We start from the raw sequence: 19,326 nt of genomic DNA on the forward strand, positions 1-19,326 counted from the left end.
AATTTTAGTTGCAGGGGGCGCACCCACCATCCCTTGCGGGACTCGAGGAATCAAACTGGCAACCTTGTGGTTGAGAGCCCACTGGCCCATGTGGGAATCGAACCAGCAGCCTTCGGAGTTAGGAGCATGGAGCTCTAACCGCCTGAGCCACCGGGCCGGTCCATGCACGCATCTTCTTGATCCATTCATCCATTGATAGACTCTTAGGTTGTTTCCATGTTTTGGCTACTGTAAATAGTGCTGCAGTCATCTTTATGAAATAGTATTTTCATATTTTGGGGTGTAAACACCCAGAAGAGGAATTGGAGCATATGTGTTAAATTTTGATGCTCACGTGATCCCGAATTTGGTCCATTGGTGCTTCTACAAGATGGTTCCTATTATGTCCTGTTGATATCCCCCCATTAATCTTTGAGTGCTTCGTTATTTTCCGGCACAAGATATCCCAGGTTCATTTTGATATCTCCCTGCCTGAAACCTTCCAAATGTAAAGCTTTAAACATTTTATTTATTTACTTTTATTTTTCACTTGATTAGTGTAGGGAGCTGTATTTAAGATACCGCTTCCAAAGCTGAATCTCACGCATTCATTTAATAGACATTTACTCTCTACTCTGTTTACAAGGCTCTAGTATAACGGCCAAGGAGATTTACGCAGAGAAGTCATTCTACATCTTAAGAAGCTTAGAATCTAATAGCGGGGCATAAGACAATTACACAAATAACTTAAGTACAAAGAGAACGTGATTGTTTTGATGAGCGAGAGCAAGCAATTCCTGTGCCATTCGATAGACAAATCCCTCTCCTCAGGCTGGGGAAATGGAGAAGAGCTTTCTGGACCTTGGAAGATGGGTAGGTTTCGACAGGTAGACGGAGAGGGCATTGCTGATTGGGATTGCTGCTCCTGGTTTTGGGGGGTGGTGAATGCCGTGGCACAGAATGAGGAAGGTGTTTGGAGAGTCAAGTGGTCTAGTGGACTCACATAGGAACTGGTAGGAAGTGACGTGTGACTGGCCCCGAGATGGGTTGTGACTATCTGTGTCAGGTCTTATGGTAAAGATGAGAATTTCCATGCAGCGAGGTGGGCAGTCGGGGAGCAGTGCAGTGGGGTGTGGATTCCGAGAATGTCTACCTTGGGATATTTTTCACCTTCACTATGCTCTCCTCAGGGCACCTGCTCTTACTGGTTTTGCAACCCCAGCGCCTCTCACTTCTGGGAAAAGGCTCTTCTCTCTGTGTTGTTAGTGCTTCCTTCCTACTCATTTGTTTTCCTGAGTCGACAAACATGCTGGTACTTTTTCCTCTCCTCTCTCTTCCATCTATGATTTGAATGATTCTTTTTCCTTTCTTCTTTTACCCCACTTCTGAGAGTAATACCTGTGTGCTGCCTCTGTTTGGTTATCTGTTTACTCCTTCCGCCTTTGCTACTCTGTTCAAGCTGCCCTCTTGCATGTCTCCAGCACCCCCACCCCCACCCCTGCCCACATCCTCCTCACCATCAAACTGCAGCCTTGTCTCCTTGTTGAAAAATCTCTTCGCAGTGTGCCGGGCTCTGCCTCCTCCTCCTGCACCATCAGTGTTGTTCACTGCTCTGAGGTTTGTCCCTGGCCACCTTCCCTCCCTGTGCAGGCTTCCATACCAGGCTCACCCACATTTCAGATTTCAGCAAGGATGGCTGTCAAATCTATGTTTCCCACCGGGAGCGATAGCATGTGAAGCCCTCAGTGGAGTGCCTGGCATGTGGTAGGCGCACAGTAAATATTATCAGCGATCACAGCTTGTGGAACACTGATTGAAATATTAAATTGGAGCTCTTCACTCTGTAAGTCTGTCCCTTTTCTCACTTTCCTTACTTCTTCTTTTTGATGAAGTCACTCTCCTGGCTCCTTGGATTCCAAACTGCATGTAATTTTTCTTTTTTTGCCCTCAACTTCCAGTCAGTTACAAATCGTATTGCCCCCGACTTCATATAACATCTGTTCCATATCCCCTCTTCCTGCCCCTCTGCTGCTGATCCATTGCAGTCCTTTTTTCTTTTTTAAACAAAGCTTTCACTAGCTATTGCGTCACAGGAGTTGATTTCTTCAATCTCCACTCTCCCTGCTTCATCTGACATACAGATGCCAGGCTCATCTCAGCTACCTGATGACCATTCCCTTGCCTGGTATTCAACGCTCTCCACAATATTCCCTCATGTTCCTGCTGCAATCTTATTTCCCACTGTTCTCTTGCTCCTTTCTAGCACCTGATACTCCAGCCAAACCGAGCGTGCCTTCTAGGCGTGGTGTCCGGCTTTGCCCTTGCTGCTCACCCAGAATGCCCTTATCCCACCTGCCTACACGCTTCCACCCAGTCAGGATAGGCTGGGTTGTGCTGTGGGAACAAACAGCGCTAAACTCGCAGTGGCTTACGCAGTACAAGTTGCTTCTTGCTCAGGTTATCGGTCTATCATGCACTGGCAGGAGGATCCTGCTCCATGTCAGCCTACCGCAGGGGTTCAGGCTGCGGGAGCCTCTTCCATATGGAATGTTGTTGGTCAGGGTGGCAGGGGGAAGGGAGCGTGAAAACTGGCTGTCAGCTCTCTGCTCACTTTCCCTTGACCGTAAGTAGTCACGTGGCTATGCCTGATCTCAGAGGTAAGGAGGCTGCTGATGAAAGCTGGGCTGGCCGCCTCTACCCACCTCCCCCACCTACAATGCCATGTCTGCTGTGAGGTGGTTCTTGATCTTCTCTTCCCTGTGCCCATCAACCCAGCCCAAGTTCAAAGGGACCTTTCCCTCCTCTGGGCTTCTGCAATATTTGTCTCCTGAAATTGTAACACTTCCTAGATTTATGGTGATTTTTGTACATACCTTCCCCGTTATTTGCCTGATTCCAGTCATTTTCTCCCCATCAGTTCTTAGCATAGTGTCTTACACATTTGGGTGCACAAATGGATGGTTTGTAGGGTGCACAGAAGAGCCTGGAGGCAGGGAGATCCTGTGGCTTGTGCTAGTCCAGATGGGCTGGAGTGAGGACCTGAGCTGTGAAGGCAGTGAGAAGAGGGGGCTCCAGGGACTCAGAGTTTGCATGTGTTCCAGACATCGCAAAGCTCTAGGGATAAGGAAGCACTGTGTATCGGCAGGAAGAACAGGACACTGCCTTTGAGTCCTGTTTCTTCGTGGCTGTGTGCCACCAGAATGAACGGGGGAGTATTCACTTTGATAATCACTTGTCACTTAAATCTCACTTGGCTTGTGGACCCCTAGTGAGTTGGACAGCTAGCTACTGGTGATGCTGTTGGACCTGGAGAAGCTCAGATCCTGCTGAACTGTTGCCCTTTTATGTTCATTCTGGAAGAATTTATACAGACAACCTACAACTCCACTTAAGGATTTACAGCTGGTTGGTGCTGGAACTGCTCAGCATCAGCGAGGCCACATCCCCACCAGGAGGAGAAAGCAGCGTCTCGCCCAGCGCCTCCGCGGCATCTCTGCCCACAGCTCCCTAGAGTCCCAGAAGGTCTCTTTTGTCTCTAGTGAAACACACCTTCTTGACTTTCAGAAAAAGACAGTGTTTTGTGACACAACTGTGCTCTTACTATTGGACTTAGATTTGATTCATCTCTATTGGGTGCCAAGTCCTGAATACCACCGTTGCAGGACGTGGAGCCATTGCCATTCTTTAGATGAGGAAGCCGAGGCTCCAGGAAATGACCTGCTCAGGGTCACTCAGCATGTGTGGGGAAAACAGGTCCTTTCAGCATGGATTTTCATAAGCGACATTGCAAGTGTCATCATCCTTCAGGACCTGTCTCAATGTTTGGAGTAATTGGTCCAGTCCAATTTAATACATTTTTAAAATCTCCTTTCAAAATACATTTTAAATGTTTTTTGTTTTTTTTTCCCCTCCAGATAACCTCTTTGTGACCAACCAGAATGGATACTATTGTCACTCTCAGACGAGTTTGGATCGAGCCCAGGCTGACCTCAGTGGTCGGATCCGAAACGGCAGTGTCTACAGTGCCCACAGCACTAATTCCTTAAATAACGCGCAGCCCTACCTGCAGCCCTCCCCCATGTCCTCCAACCCGAGTATCACTGGCAGTGACGTCATGAGACCCGACTACGTGCCGTCTCACCGGCACAGCGCCCTGATACCCCCGTCCTACCGCCCGACCCCGGATTACGAGACGGTGATGAAGCAGCTCAACAGAGGGATGGCGCACGCCCAGAGGCAGAGCCACTCGCTCCGAAACCTCAGCATCGGCAACTCGTACGCGTACAGCAGGCCCGATGCGCTGGTCTACAGCCAGCCCGAGATCCGGGAGCACGCCCTGTTCGCCTCTCCGCCGTCGGCGCACTACCCGTTCAACCTGAACTACAGTTTCCACAGCCAGTCTCCTTACCCCTACCCGGCCGAGCGGCGGCCGGTGGTGGGTGCGGTCAGCGTGCCCGAGCTGACCAACGTGCAGCTCCAGGCCCAGGACTACCCGGCCCCAAACATCATGAAAACGCAGGTGTACCGCCCTCCCCCGCCCTACCCGTGCCCGCGGCCGGCCAACAGCACGCCCGACCTGTCCCGCCACCTCTACATCAGCAGCAGCAACCCGGACCTCATCACCAGGCGCGTCCACCACTCGGTGCAGACGTTCCAGGAGGACAGCCTGCCGGTGGCGCACTCCCTGCAGGAGGTCAGCGAGCCGCTGACGGCGGCCCGGCACGTCCCCTCGCAGAAGAGGAACAGCGTGGAGATAGCCGGCCTCATGCACAGCTTTGAAGGCCTGAGGCTCAAGGAGAGGACCATGTCGGCCTCGGCCGCAGATGTGGCCCCGCGGGCTCTGGCCGCAGGCTCCCAGCCAAGTGTTTTCATGGAAAGAACAAAACGCGGAGAGACAGACGAGCAGGAAGGCCCGAGATACGGTCATAACAAGTCTCTGTCCGAGGCCACGATGCTGATACACAGCAGCGAGGAGGAGGACGATTTGGAGGAGGACCGCAGGGCCAGTGCTGGGCTGTCCCCGCGGGCACGTGAGCCCCGCGGCGGCTGCGCCTGCGCCCCGGTCACCCCGGCTGTCGGCCCGCTGCACATCCTGGAGCCCAAGTCCCACGTCACAGAGGCAGAGCGGAGGGCGCGGGAGGGCAGCCCCCTGCACATGCTTGTGGAGGCCCAGCGGCCCAGGAGGGACGGGCTGCTGACGCCCTCCATGTCCGAGTCCGACCTCACCACGTCGGGCAGGTACCGAGCCCGGAGGGACTCGCTGAAGAAGAGGCCGGTGTCAGACCTCCTCTCAGGAAAGAAGAACATCGTCGAAGGACTTCCTCCCTTAGGGGTGAGCGAGCTATGTGCCGTGTGCCTCTGTCAATCTTTCCTTTGACTCATTGCTTCTGACGTTTTTCAGCTTTTTTTTCCCTTTTAACTTTTATAATTGACCCCCGACCCCCACCTCCACCCTCCATTTGACTCAATTTTTGTCTTATTTGGAACACATTTCAGTTTGATCACCTGTGGAAATAATGGGGATTGCTTAGAATTTCAGTATTTTTTTCTAGAGGTAATTAGATGAAGTGAGAATGTAAATGTAGGAGGCTCTGTAGAATGGAATAGGAAGAATGAATGAAATGTTGTAGCAATGCAGTGTGAAAGAAAAGGCAGTTAGGATTTCAGGGCTTCAGCCGCATCGCTTTAACAGCACCCTGAGCTGCTGCCTCGGCCCAGGGCTGCATTTGCTCGGTTTGCTGGCGTGATGTCTGAGAGCAGCAGCCACGGAAGTGTTCCTCCTGTGTCCTTATGTTGGAATCGTGTGGAGACAGCCTCAGAGGCTTGGCCATGATCTCTGAGGGCTGGAGAGCGATTCTGGAGTTGGGAACGTGGCACTTTGTCAGAAGAGCTCCAGGTCTCTTTAAAAGAAAGACTAAATGAACGAAGAACCCAAGGAAGGTTCCTTGTAGAAAATGTAGCTCTTTAATATTCAGCATAATAAGTAACCATGAACTAGTTAAGCACTTCTTACCAACTGGACGCAAAGTATAAAAGAGCAAAACGTCATCTCTGTCGTTCCCAGAGCAGTTGCCATGTGCCCAGCATGTCATCTGCTTTACTGTGTCCAGTTTACAGCAGGTCTATTGTTCCTGCAGATGAGGAAATAGAGTCTGAGATATTAAGTAGCATTGCCAAGGTCACATAGCTAGTGAGGGGCTGAGGTGGAATTTTAAACCCATGTTTATCTGTGCAACCTGTTCTCTTCTACACTGTTCTCCATCGAGTTATAGTGTATGTAATACTTTATTAAGTAACAATTGCTTATCTGAGCCTTGCTGTTCTCTGTCCGTCCATGGAAACCTTTTAACTTGGAGTCCCCAAGCTTTGGCCAAGCATTTGTGACTGTCATGTCAGCGGGTCCACTCTTAGTCATCTTGCTGCGTGGCTCAGGTTTCCAGCTGCTCATGCCCGCGTGTCCACACCCCGTGCCCTGCACTGTGGCCAAGCCAAAGAGATTAACCTATGCATTCCACCTCCTCCTGGCTCCCCGCGTCCTGGCAGCTAGGACGTCCCCTCCCTCCCCTCACCCCGCCAATTTTTGCAAACTCGGACTTGAGGTCCCCTCACAAGTGTGGTTCTGGCCTAGTATTTTAACTCTTTTAAGATGCTATAAACCTCTTCATGAGCAGGAAAACAAATTCTCACAATATTATGGTGCTCATGAAATAGATAAGTATACACAGACTAAAACAACAGTGCCATGGATTTAAATGTGTTTTAATGAATGTTGGGTTTGAATTTCAAGTTTATTTTTAATTTTTGGGGGGAGTACGTCCTTATTCACCTACCTGAACAGTGAAGGCCAATGTGTTAGGTTGGCCGAAGTGCAGGGACGGGCTCACGATCAGAGGTGCAGGGTGGAGACGAGGCTCAGGATGCTTCTTCCGCAGTAACGGCTTGAGACCCCGGGCCAGCTGCACAGGGCCTGTTAGTGCTTGTCCCTAATCACGCCAAGAATGTCCATCATTTTTATGTGCAACCGGAGTCTTTTTTCCCAGATCATCCTTGTTTTGAGTATGGTCCAGTATGCAGGCCTATTGTCCCTGTGTGTTTTTAATGGGCTTAGAAAGTTCTGTGAAATCTGAGGGCTTAAATCAATTTGATTCTCTAAAAACACAAATTTTCTTTCTCATTGACTTTTAAGACCTACAGTGTTAATAAAATTATGTAATTGGATTATGTTTTCATTCCCCTTTTCCAATAAGGGACTTTCCTTACTCGAAAAACGTGTATGGCAGCTGTGGCCAGGAGAAAAGAGTGGACCTAAGAGTGGAAAAACTAGGTCTGAGTATAGACTCGGCCTTTTTTGTTTTTAGTTCTCTGCTCAGTGGGCCATACCCTTCGTGCACCAGAACCTCAGCTTCTCCGTCTGTCACACAGGGACAGTCGTCTCTGCTCTGCCCGCTGGGGCATTGTGTTAAGTCCCACAGAGGCATGAACAATGCTTTCTGAATTCTGTGATGCAGCATAACTGATTTTAATGATAGTTTTTTGTTGTTTTGACACTGATTGCCATCTCTCTATACGGAGAGGCAGCTAGTGACCTTGGACAAGCTATTTAATGTCTCTGACTCTGTTTTCTCATTTGTAAAGGAAGATGACTCGACTCCTGAAAGTTGTTGGAGGGATAAAGGGAGGTCCTGGCACATAGAAAGTGCTAGGTCAAATTTAACTTATTACTCTAAGGTTGCATCATACATTTAACTTCCTGGCTTCCCAAGAATTACAGAGCTCAACCCTGTACTAAACCTTCTGACCCCTTATAGTAACACAGGTTTGCCGTTATATTGTTTGTTGCAGCAAACCAACTTAGTTCACGTGCTAATGGGAATTAAGGTTATAGAGGTTTAGTATTAAAAATTGAAATAAATTGTAGACAAGCAGGAACATTTTAGAATTCTCCACCCATCTCCACCTCCAGGGATTTGATTGTTATCTGAAAATGGTAGACTGGTTGGAGTGCTCATATAGCCTCATAAAGATTTTCTTTTTGTTGCACTCTTAGTATTGCGTTCTCACATAAGAAATCACTGGGCAGGTTGTGCTTGGACTCTTAATGGCTAAGTAAGGGGCATTTGAGGCTACTTTTGACTATATGCCCTTTTCTTCAAATAACAGTGTCAGAACGGAACTTACAGCTAATCAACTTCGTGCAGCACATCCGTGCTGGGCATTTTGACTCATTTTCAGACAGAGAAGTGCTGGAGCCACCTCAAACTGGCTGACAAGAGCTGCTAAATTTTCAGGACTCTTGTAAGCCAGTTGATGTTACATTGACTGAGATTGACCATGGTGGGAGTGTCTGCACCACGGAAACTGGCAAACTTTGCCCATCAGAACTTCCTGCCCTGTTAAACATTGACCAGCATGCTACTATTTTCTGCACACGTTAGAATCATGAATTTTTCACCTGTATGGGAACCTTTTAGTCTTCCTCTCTCCCTTTGTTCCTGTCTCCTACTCTTCCCTCCCTCCCAGGCTGGGCAAGCTGGTTTCATTTATGAGACAGAACTGAGAAAACCGTTTCTTTCAAATTGAGGCTACTGTCGTTACAATTATTATGGCTTCCAAGGAGGTGTAGACTATGTAAGGAGACTTAGCATTCTTGGGCTTGTTTGCCTCAGAGAAGAAAGATCATTAGCTTTAGCAATAACTTTAGGAAACACCTGTTTTCAGGAGACAGACTTCTGCTGATGCTTCTCTGACACCCCATCCTCCTGGTGTCCCGATGGAGATTTTAGCCCTTTTTTCTTTTCCTGGTTTAAACATGTGGCGGTTTTGAGAGGTGTGGTGATCCACTTCAGGTCACACAAGTCTGCAACATAGTGTAGAACAGAATACAAAGAGCTGCCACAGAAAACAGTTATTATTATTTTTTCAGTATGATTTAAAGAACTAATTTCTATTTTTTAAAAATTATAAAAAGCTTATTGCGTTCAGGTAATTATGTAAAAAACCCTTTTTGTGGATGGCAGCTGATTTTTTTGATGTGCCATGTTTTGAAATTTGGGAGTTTGTTTAGGAATGCTGTCTGCCTGGCCTCACCTTTCATTACAACAGAACCCTGAAACCAACTGCATTTCAAAACCGTCTATCTGGAAGACTTATCAGGGCTTTGGCCTTGAAAGGAATGTCTTCCTCCTAATGTTTGTTAAACAAAGGTGTGTGTGCTTGTGTGGAGTGTAATTTCTCCTCTGGTTGTTGACAAAGGAGACTGTTTGTTTCCAGTCTTCAGTCCAATGAAATTTCTTTTCAAAGGGGTTGTGTTTGTGTATATTTCATATATACATATAAATATTTTTATAGGGAATGAAAAAGAGCCGAGTAGATGCAAAAAAAATTGGCCCTCTCAAATTGGCTGCCCTGAATGGACTCTCCCTATCTCGATTGCCTCTGCCCGATGAAGGAAAGGAAGTACCTGCCAGAGCCACTAATGATGAGAGGGTACGTATGAGACACTCGGGCTGTGGCCCTTCTCGGGTAGTGGGTAAAATGCTCCAAAACTGCTTCCTGAGATTTTGGTGAATTTTCCAGCACCTTTAATAATCATAAATGAGTGTTTAGGAATTTTGTAAGTGACCTCAAAATGGGGGGAATTTTATAGCTAATGTCTTACTGGATAATTTCAGGCTACAATGTTGATTTGTTGTTGTTGTTTCTGAATGTTCTTTACGTTTTTCCAGCTACCTGGCAGTATTGATTTTTGATGGCCTTAAAGTTCAAGGAAACCTACAAATGTCTATGAGTACACGCAGGAAGGAAAGCAGACACTAACTGCTTTCCTTTTATTGAGAAATGTATCTCAAAAGTAAAGAGTTAACTGAATTTTTCAAAGCTTGCTTTGTGACTGAGACAGGCATGATAACCTAATTTGCTTACAGTTGGATCCTGGAGATCGTTTCCAGTATTTACTGCTGTTTTCAGGTTTTTAAAAGTATATAATTATGTGTTATAAAACTGAAGCATTTGTGCATAGATTTTGGAACTGATTATTCTACTCTGGGATTTACTGTTTTCCAGGAGGATTTTCTGTTTCACAGGGGTCACAAAAGTGACCATGAATTTAGAGAAAATGAATTCAACAAATTGCTTTAGGCCAAGTTTCACCTTTAAAGAGAACTTTGCATTTATTTCTCACCAGTAAGGTTATTTCATTTGTTAGTGTTGTCACGGCTTATTAAAAATTTAACTTTGGTTTCACCTAGAATTTTCAGTATTAGATAATGCGAGACTTGAAGCAGAAAACGAGATTTCAAGTGTAGCGTCAAAAGGCAGCTGTGGCATGTCACTATATTCATATTACTCCACATATTTTTTTACAGTGTAAAATTCTGGAACAGCGGTTAGACCAGGGAATGGTATTCACAGAATATGAAAGAATCCTTAAAAAACGGCTGGTTGATGGGGAGTGCTCAACAGCACGCCTCCCTGAAAATGCAGAAAGAAATCGGTTCCAAGACGTCCTTCCCTATGATGATGCCAGAGTGGAGTTGGTCCCAACCAAAGAAAACAATACTGGTTACATCAACGCGTCTCATATTAAGGTGAGAGGAGTATGTAGAATAATAAACAGGATGTGAAGTTTCAACTTCAGTGATGAGAACGTTAGAATTGTATTCATGTTTGTCTTCTAAAAACACCCTAGTTTTGAACCATTGTGAGGAGCGATATCATTGCTGGGAAATCCATACACCAGCGCTGGCTAGAAAGTGTTTGCCAGCAGAGCCAAAGCCGGCTGTCCTCTCTCCGGGGGGCAAGCCCCTCTGCCCCCAGCAGTGCCACCAGGACTCGAAGCGCTGATTAGCCCAGCTGTAGGACTTTGTCCTAAATCTGAAGGCTTCTTGCCAGCTCATAAATTCTCTAAGGAGCAAGCTGAATTGATTTTTCCTCATGACAAACCTACATGCATTTTTATGTAACAAAAGGGGGTTTTTTGGTGTGTGCACCAAAGCTTTTACTTACCACGGTGCCATCTGTTCTCTTTCATACTCCAGTAATTATTTTTAAATATTATTTTGTTCTTCAAAGAAGCAGTCCTACTTTTCCCCCACCCCGGAAGTAGTATGATGCCATTTAACTGAGTAACGTTATAGCCATTAAAATGGAAAAAGGGATGATTCACAACAGGTAGTGGGGAAACCAGACGTCTGCCCTCTCTTCTCCATCACTGTGTACTTTGCTCATGCTGGCTGCAGAGTCAGGGCTTCATTTTGGGAAGGAGAGACTTCCTTATAGTGAGTGAATTAGTGTCTATGGTCAGGTGTTGTTTTTCTTCTCTCCCACATTTTATTGTGTTTGCAAGTGATATTGGACATGAGCGCTTTCACACTTGAGGCCTTCGAGAGACCTGGCAATCTGCCTGAGAATGCTGATACCCTAGATGGTCTTTGGGAATCCTTGCACGTGCTCTTCATTATGGACATAATTTATTTAAAACGCGAGCATTTCTTTGGAATAACTCATGCAGTCTCTCCTGACTGATGGACGCAAACTGAATAATGTTGTAGTTCTGTAGTGGCATTTCAGAATCTTCAGAGGTAACCTGAAGAACAGTGGAAAGTCCAAGCTTCAGACGTTCTGGGCCCACCGCTCACCAGTGTGGGACCTCATGGCACTCATCTCTGAATAAAGAAGCGCTGACGCCTCCCCCTGGGGCTCCCCTTCAGACCCGTCCTCCCTGGTTCTTGTTCGCTGTGCGACTGGTACCAGCAGGGCGCCTGCCACTGAGTGGGCGCGGGGTGAGAGGACGCGGGTGTGAGTCGGGGCTGGTGCCTGAAATGAGCGCGTGGGTGGACCAGTGCTTGGCCGGGCTTTTACGTTCAGCGGGCGCTCGGAAAAGTGATGGCTGTCAACTGAGTCCCCGTGGAGCAGGGATTTAACCCAGATCCCCTGACTCCAAAGCCAGTAATCATTATATCAGACTGTTCTCAAGGCGGTTAAATCTTAAGTGGAAACTTAGTGTCATTATAGCGGGTGAACTTGACTCAGAAGTTCAGAGGTGAGACCTCTTTAAGTAGGAAGGTATTTTTCCCCTAGAAATCTGACATTTAACTGGTTTTGACTTAACTGCTAGTACTTTTTCCAGTGTGTTTAGTACTTCACGAGGGGAAATTGTGTTCCAAATTTGGGGTACTGTGATGTTGATATTTTTATAAGAGGAGGAACCATAACAGCAGCGATAACATCTACTTACTGAGTACTGATTATGTGCCCGGCAACATATACGGGGGGGGGGGGGGGGGGCAAAAAAATGTATACAAGTGGACACTTTGGTCAACGTTGCTCAAGCAGTAGTTCGCCGTAATCAGAAGTGTCTGGACTCTGATGGTAACCACTTTGAGCACCTCTTATGATTGCAGAAGTCAAATGTGACTTGTATTCATCTTTTGTTATCGGTATGTATTGAGTATTACAATTTTAATACAGCCTTCCTTTCTTAAAATGTGTATACTTTTTTTGGGCACCGTCTGTATATTGACTCACTTGGTTCTGGCAACAACCCTATAAGGGTCGGCAGTGTTTTTATTTTATATGTGAGAACTGATATTCAGAGAGGTTAAGCAAATTGCCCCAGGTCACATAGATATTGTGTGAATTCACTGTACATAGCTTTATTAAGATGTCAGTAATGGAAATTGTACTAAGAAGGAAAAAGATGAAAGCCTTTCTTTATTCTGCTCAATAACTCAGTTCACTTTTTAGTATTACTGTGAACAAATGTATATCCATGCACGTACACATACATGTCTTATACACACACATACACACACTAATTCTTTTGACCTTTTCTAATCGTAGGTCTCTGTCAGTGGAATTGAATGGGAGTATATTGCTACACAGGGGCCATTACAGAATACCTGTCAGGACTTTTGGCAGATGGTGTGGGAACAGGGAATTGCAATCATAGCAATGGTGACAGCAGAAGAGGTAAGTACTCGTTGTTCTTACTTGATTTTCTCAGCCTCAACTGAAAAGTTAATGTTGATCATGTGTGATCCTGACCTTTAGAGAAAAAGGCGGGGAGGGATTGCAGGGCCACCTCTCAGACACGCCGTCCATGTGAAAGGGCTTCTGTTGCTGGCTCTGGGGTTGGGTTTTGACGGTCCATGTACTTGTCTCTAACAGGAAGGTGGAAGGGAGAAGAGCTTTAGGTACTGGCCACGGCTTGGTTCCAGGCACAACACCGTCACTTATGGAAGGTTTAAGATCACAACCCGGTTCCGCACAGACTCCGGCTGCTACGCCACCACGGGCTTGAAGATGAAGCACCTTCTCACAGGGCAGGAGAGGACAGTCTGGCACCTGCAGTACACAGACTGGCCTGAGCATGGATGTCCGGAGGACCTCAAGGGGTTTTTATGTAAGTGTCTTCATTCCCAGCACAGCCTCTGCTGGAGCTGTTAGCTCAGCCACAGAGAGGAAGACTCATGCTCCCGACGTATTTCCTTTATGTTGTCTCGTATAAACTTTGGACTTGTTTTAAACAAAATTTTAAGTATTATGGGGAAGATGAACAAAAGATGGTTTTAAAATATATTTGGTAGCGGAAGAACGCTAGAACTGACTCTTAGTTTCTCCTCCAATTCATTCTGTAGATGAGAAAATGGAAGGCCAGGCAGAGTCAGTGACTCACCCAAAACCACACTGTCCGTTCGGGGTTGGGCCTTGGGTTAACTGCAGCCAGGGCCCTTTACCTGGAGTCCACTCGGTCAGTGGAGAAAATCTGAAAACTGTCAATTTGATATGCCTTAATCCCTGAGTATTTTTCTATTTCCTTGGTATTTCACAGCATACCTTGAAGAGATCCAGTCTGTTCGACGCCATACGAATAGCACAAGTGAACCAAAGAGCCCCAACCCTCCTTTACTGGTCCACTGCAGTGCTGGGGTGGGAAGGACTGGCGTCGTCATTTTGTCAGAGATCATGATTGCCTGCCTGGAACACAATGAGGTGCTTATTTCCTTTTGTTGGTGGGGGGAGAAATGGGCCGGGCACAAGGCTGGGAAGAGAGGAACCTGGTGACCTAGCAGCTCTTTCTGAATGAGACTCCTTGGGTTTTTAATAGAAGATGCTAAGATAGACAGGGGACTCCTGTCTCCTAGCCAGATTTCTGTTAGGACACCCCCCCCTTCTTTCTCTCTCCGGGGGATACATTACCCTCATTGCTGTTTCTCTCAATCTAGGTGCTAGACATCCCAAGGGTGCTGGACATGCTGAGGCAACAGAGAATGATGATGGTGCAGACCCTCTGCCAGTACACGTTCGTATACAGAGTTCTCATCCAGTTCTTGAAAAGCTCAAGGCTCATATAAGCTCCCACAGCTTCTTAAGGGGACCCGATCACGTGAAGCGTTTACAGCTAAGAAAAGTGCTTACCTAACTCATACTTTCTCCTCGACACCCATCCACGCAGAAGGCTACACGTGGAAGTGAATGACGGCACGAATGGCAGCGCACTGAGGACGTATGCAGAGCACGAGGCAGAAGAGGGCACTTCTTACCTGGGAAAGATGCCGAAGAAGCAGCACTGGGTGTCGAGGTCATTGCCCTGCTCCGGTCGGTCCGATTTGCACACATTTTGGAGATTGTATTTTCCAGATAATTCTGTATTTTATTGAAGCTATGCTGGGCAATTCTGGCAATCATTAGGGCGCATAGATTTGTATCTGAAAGAAGTTTTTGATAATGCAATTTTATGACTAAAATATTTGTGGTTTTCTTGTCGAGAAACTGAATTTTCCATGGGGATAACCCACAGATATGAGTGGTCCCTTTGTAACTGTGTATTTAAAACCATGTTATTGTCTTTGTTATTTTTTAAAAAGCCTCGGGTACTTAAAACAGTTTAGTTACCAAATCCAAACTATAAGAAGTATCTAAAAGTGTTATTTTGAAACATTTAGACAACATTTTTATATTCAGAAATGTTTTTATCCTAAAAATTCTATATATTTGTACCTTCTTTTATATTTTCCAGACAAGAGTTCAACTCATTAAAGTACTGAAATGAGTCAATTAAGGGGGAAGTTGGGGATGAAGCACATTATTTAAAAATGTAAGAGAATAATCAGATTTACCATTTTTTTCAGTATTATTTGTAAGACTAAATGAGTTTGATTTTTCTGGTTGAAAATGAAGTGAGAAACAATTGCATAGTATGGTTTTAAGCACTTTTTTTGTTAAAAACAATAAATCTGAGTTTTAATATATGAGTTGCTTTCCAGATGAAATGCTAACAATGGACGTTGTGTCAGAAGAAGTGTTTTGGAATAGATGAAGAGTAAGAGTATGTGGGAGGACTAGGACAGAGTGTGTGCAGGATGGTAAATGCAAGATGCCTTTGTCTTTACAGAAACGCAGTATTATCCATCCTCAGACTGAGATGCTGGGATGGAGAGTGGGGGCTGATCCCCCGGAGGGAGGGATCCCCAGGAGATTCAAGGCCTGTCACTGTCAGTGACTCACTTGTTTCCTTGGAGTTTTTACACCTAAACCTCCATTCTTTTTTAACAAACAAAATCAAGTTTATATTAGCATTAAAAGAAGCTTTGAAGAGGCTTTATTTTCTTTTGGTTGAAAGAAGAGTTAGTAATAGTTTCACCTCATCTTCCAAAACCACAACCCAAACTTGTGGGAGTACGGGAGATTGCTGTGCTATTTCAAGGGGTACTTGAGTTTTAGCTCCCTCATCCCCTAACTTTACCCCTGAGGTCAGTTTTAGCTTCTTAGTCCCTCCTCCCCATCCCAGTAGGCAGAACCAGGCTGAATTAGAGGGGGAGAGTGTGGCCTTTGGCCCAGGCTAAGATGGCCTTGTCACTGGGAGAGGTGAGTAGGTGAGGACTAACCGGTACGTTTCACAGAGGAGCCATCTCTGTATTCCCTCTTCTGAGGCTGCCGCTCCAAAATACAGAGCTTCCAAAATGTCAAATCTAGGGCTGTTTCCTCAAAATACAACATCCTAGGGCTGGTTCCAATTCCCATGTTAACTCCTAAAGCAGTTTAACTTACTATTGAGACCAGCAGGTATGTGTTATCAGCTGTGAGATAGGATTTCCTTCATACACTGCAGATCTGCCTAACTCTGAGTTACTCAGAAACCAACCACTAAAGAGGAAAAGTCAGAAGATATTAGTGAAAAGGAGTATTGAAAGTGAGTACATTTGAAACAAATTAGGAACAAAATATTAATTTTAAATCTAAAATTGATTTTAAGAGTTATGTTTAAAGCACAATAGACCCAAGTATAAATATTCAGAAGAAGCTCTCCAAGAGAATGGAATGAACTTCTTTTTTATGGTAATATTTCTCATTCCCATACTGTTTAAAGGGACAAGAGTGTTTCTGATTATTTTTTTCATCCATGGTATGTTTTTAAAAAAATGCTTTTCTGTGAGGTTTAAACATTTTAAAATGTCCACTGACAATAACATATTGTAAAACAAAAATCTAAAGAGTAATATATGGTATATTTGTGTTCCTGTTGTAATAATTTGATTATAAGAAAATCAAGAAGGCTAAATTATACTGTTTAAATGTCACCTTTATAATGTTGCATGTTTGACATAGCTTCTAAGACCCATGTAATTTTTTGTCCCTTTTGAATTTTTAAACTTTTAATTACAGTTAGTGAATATGAAAGTATTTCTGAATAAAAATGAATCTATATTACTAGACTTGGAAATTACGTGATTTTCAAGAGTGAACTGTAAAACATTGAGGTTTCACAGCTTTACCCCGACTGAATTGAGGACGTTACTGTGTGTCACACTTTCAGTATCTTAGTGTCTTGTAGTTCCTTGATATTATTAATTTGAAATCAGAATTCCCAAAATGTACATTTTCACAAAATGTTTCCACTGTTTCAACTTACATATTCTCCTTCAGTTATAAACCAGTGTTTTCCACTGATCAATTTTGGCACCTCTGGCATCAGTTTTCCTGAATAGTGGGGGTCTTTCGATGAAATATTCTAGGCGATACTTTTGAACACAGAAAGTTCATTTTAGAATATCATTTGCAATGTTAATCGCAGTCATTATTAATTACTTCTGGAACACGTACTGTGAAGCATTCAGAAAGCCCTAGAATTTAGCCTTTAAAGCCTTTTGGCTGGATCAAAACAGAAGCTGGACCTGGAAGAGCAAGGTCTAGGCAGAAACACAGAGTGTCGTGGTGTAGGACTGAGTGATGGCAGAATGGCATGGCCAACTTTTTTTGTGAAACTTTCATTATCAGAAGAAAACAGTTATTTCAAATGGGTTGATATGTTCACAATCTTAAAATTTAAATGTATATATTATATATAATATAAAACTATATGGCTTAAAATATAAAACTGGAGGTCAGCTGCAACTTATAAGGTACAGGTTTATTTGAGATCTGCATGAACAAATGGAAACAAGAATTACTGTTTATTGTAAATCACTTTAAACATCAAACTAAAAAGTCTTTTTAAAAAGGAACTTTTGGGGATATAAATTTGCTTCCCATCAAGATTCCACGTGGAACAAGCTAAAACTTACCTCCTTCCAGTTTAAAGTTTATTTTTAAAAAGCCAAATTGGAGGGGCTCTTTTTTGAGCTGAAGGATAGATATTTCAAAAACAGAGGAATTAGTACATTGGGAATTTGCCTGGGAAAATGTTTTTCAAAAGAACATGAGTTTTTCAAATTCCTGTAGATAAGGGTTCCACTTACCCTCATAGCTACAATTACTTAGAAAAAAATGAGGAACAATCAGAAAGTCCAGCTGTTTAAAGTTTGCCTGCGTTGGGGGAGGTTGGAGGGAGGATTTTAGAAAACATTTGAAGAGGCCCTTGGATTGTTAAAGTGGCATCGTTTTCTGTGTATTCCTACAGGCAGTTCCAAAATAAAAATTATGCTCTAAAAGTTCAGATGTATGTTGAATTATTGAGATATAGTATTATTTCCCCTTGTAAACAATACTCTGAATGGGTGTTCACTTTCTTAGTGTTTGTCCTTCCAAAGCTTATTTTACCCATAGAGGCTCTTAATGCTAAGCTGTGGTATGGAATGAAATCGCCGTGATTAGTACTCCAAGAAGAATACGTAGCAATTTTTTCCCCTACTGCTCCCTGGTGGTGAGATCAGAGAAGAAATTCTCCCTGTGCCTGCCTGGCAGTGGGGACTGAGCGTCAGCAAGCAACTGAAGGCAGATTGATGTGTTTCATGAGAGAACTCCACGTAAGTGAATATCCCATCATTTGTTACAGAAACCTGAGTGGTGCATGAAAGCTAAGGAACAGAATGGGATAGAGGAGGATGTGAGCAGGAATGCTGCCTAGGAAGCTGTGAGGTGGGGCAAGGGTGCAAGAAGATGAATCGGCAATACCTCCCCTACCTTTCCTGTTTCCACTTACATATTCTCCTTTGGATCGTCACTGGCATGAAATGGGAAGTAGAGGAAGCGCCAAGAAGAATAAGGTCTGCAGCACCCAGCTGAAGCAGCAGTTCCAAGGCCAATACTCGTACGTATCTCCGGTCACAGGTATGTAAATGAGGGTCTGGCTGGACATCGTCATTCCCAAAAATGTTTAACTTACCTCAGTATATTTGAAAAAATACTCTAGTTTTCAAAAACTAGAGTAAATCTAAACTTTCTCCAATATGTTGATGGGTTAGGAAAGAGAGAGTAACCATATACTAAATTATTCTTTAATATTACAAATAGTACAAATGAATGATAAAAAAAGGAATGATTGTATTTGAACTAAGTGTAGAACTAACAGTATGGTGGACATACTGTTGCAAGTTTTGAAATTTACTTGTTGAAAATTACTTGTTAGGGTAATCTTTTGATCATTATCCCTTAATTTCCATTAAATGACTTTGTGGTGTGTCATATAAAAGGACCATTTCAAATCTCTACCTTTGGCTTTGACGCTATAACATAGTGTACCCACACTGGCTACAGCAGTACACGATCCCAGTGTAATGAATGGAACTTTTAATTGAGGTTGTAAGTGGTTTTTAAACTGTGTAAAAAGACCAGTAAGTACTTTATTTCAGTTGTCACTATTGACATTTTAAGTGTGCATGTGTATTACTTAAATTTATACTCTAAAAGCTTGGTGAAAAAGAATCTGCAATATTCCCTCTTAGGAGCAGGCCTATACTACCAAAGAAATTCAGAAGGTTTATCTGGCTTAGTCCTAACATGAGTATATGTCAGTCTTCAATTTTTGGGTAGGTTGATGAAACTAGTACAGAATTCATGATAACTGGTTTTCCATTTCTATCTGCTTATTTAGTAGCTGAGAAAAAGTGAACAAATAAGTGGGAAATA

General features: G+C 44.2%; 1 protein-coding gene across 3 annotated transcripts in view; it reads left to right on the top strand.

Moving 5' to 3' along the window:
• Positions 1–17,867, top strand: part of PTPN21 (protein tyrosine phosphatase non-receptor type 21) — a 68,011-nt gene extending 50,144 nt beyond the window's left edge. For all 3 annotated transcript variants that reach the window (XM_033108761.1, XM_033108763.1, XM_033108764.1), the window contains exons 13-19: positions 3,894–5,311; positions 9,328–9,465; positions 10,344–10,565; positions 12,820–12,948; positions 13,147–13,381; positions 13,811–13,971; positions 14,205–17,867. In XM_033108761.1, coding sequence (XP_032964652.1) covers positions 3,894–5,311; positions 9,328–9,465; positions 10,344–10,565; positions 12,820–12,948; positions 13,147–13,381; positions 13,811–13,971; positions 14,205–14,333 — 2,432 coding nt within the window. In that variant the 3' untranslated portion in view covers positions 14,334–17,867. The remainder of the gene's footprint in view (positions 1–3,893; positions 5,312–9,327; positions 9,466–10,343; positions 10,566–12,819; positions 12,949–13,146; positions 13,382–13,810; positions 13,972–14,204) is intronic.
• Positions 17,868–19,326: the final 1,459 nt, after the last annotated feature.

The sequence above is a fragment of the Rhinolophus ferrumequinum genome, chromosome 6, assembly GCF_004115265.2.
Source record: "Rhinolophus ferrumequinum isolate MPI-CBG mRhiFer1 chromosome 6, mRhiFer1_v1.p, whole genome shotgun sequence".
NCBI lineage: Eukaryota > Metazoa > Chordata > Mammalia > Chiroptera > Rhinolophidae > Rhinolophus > Rhinolophus ferrumequinum.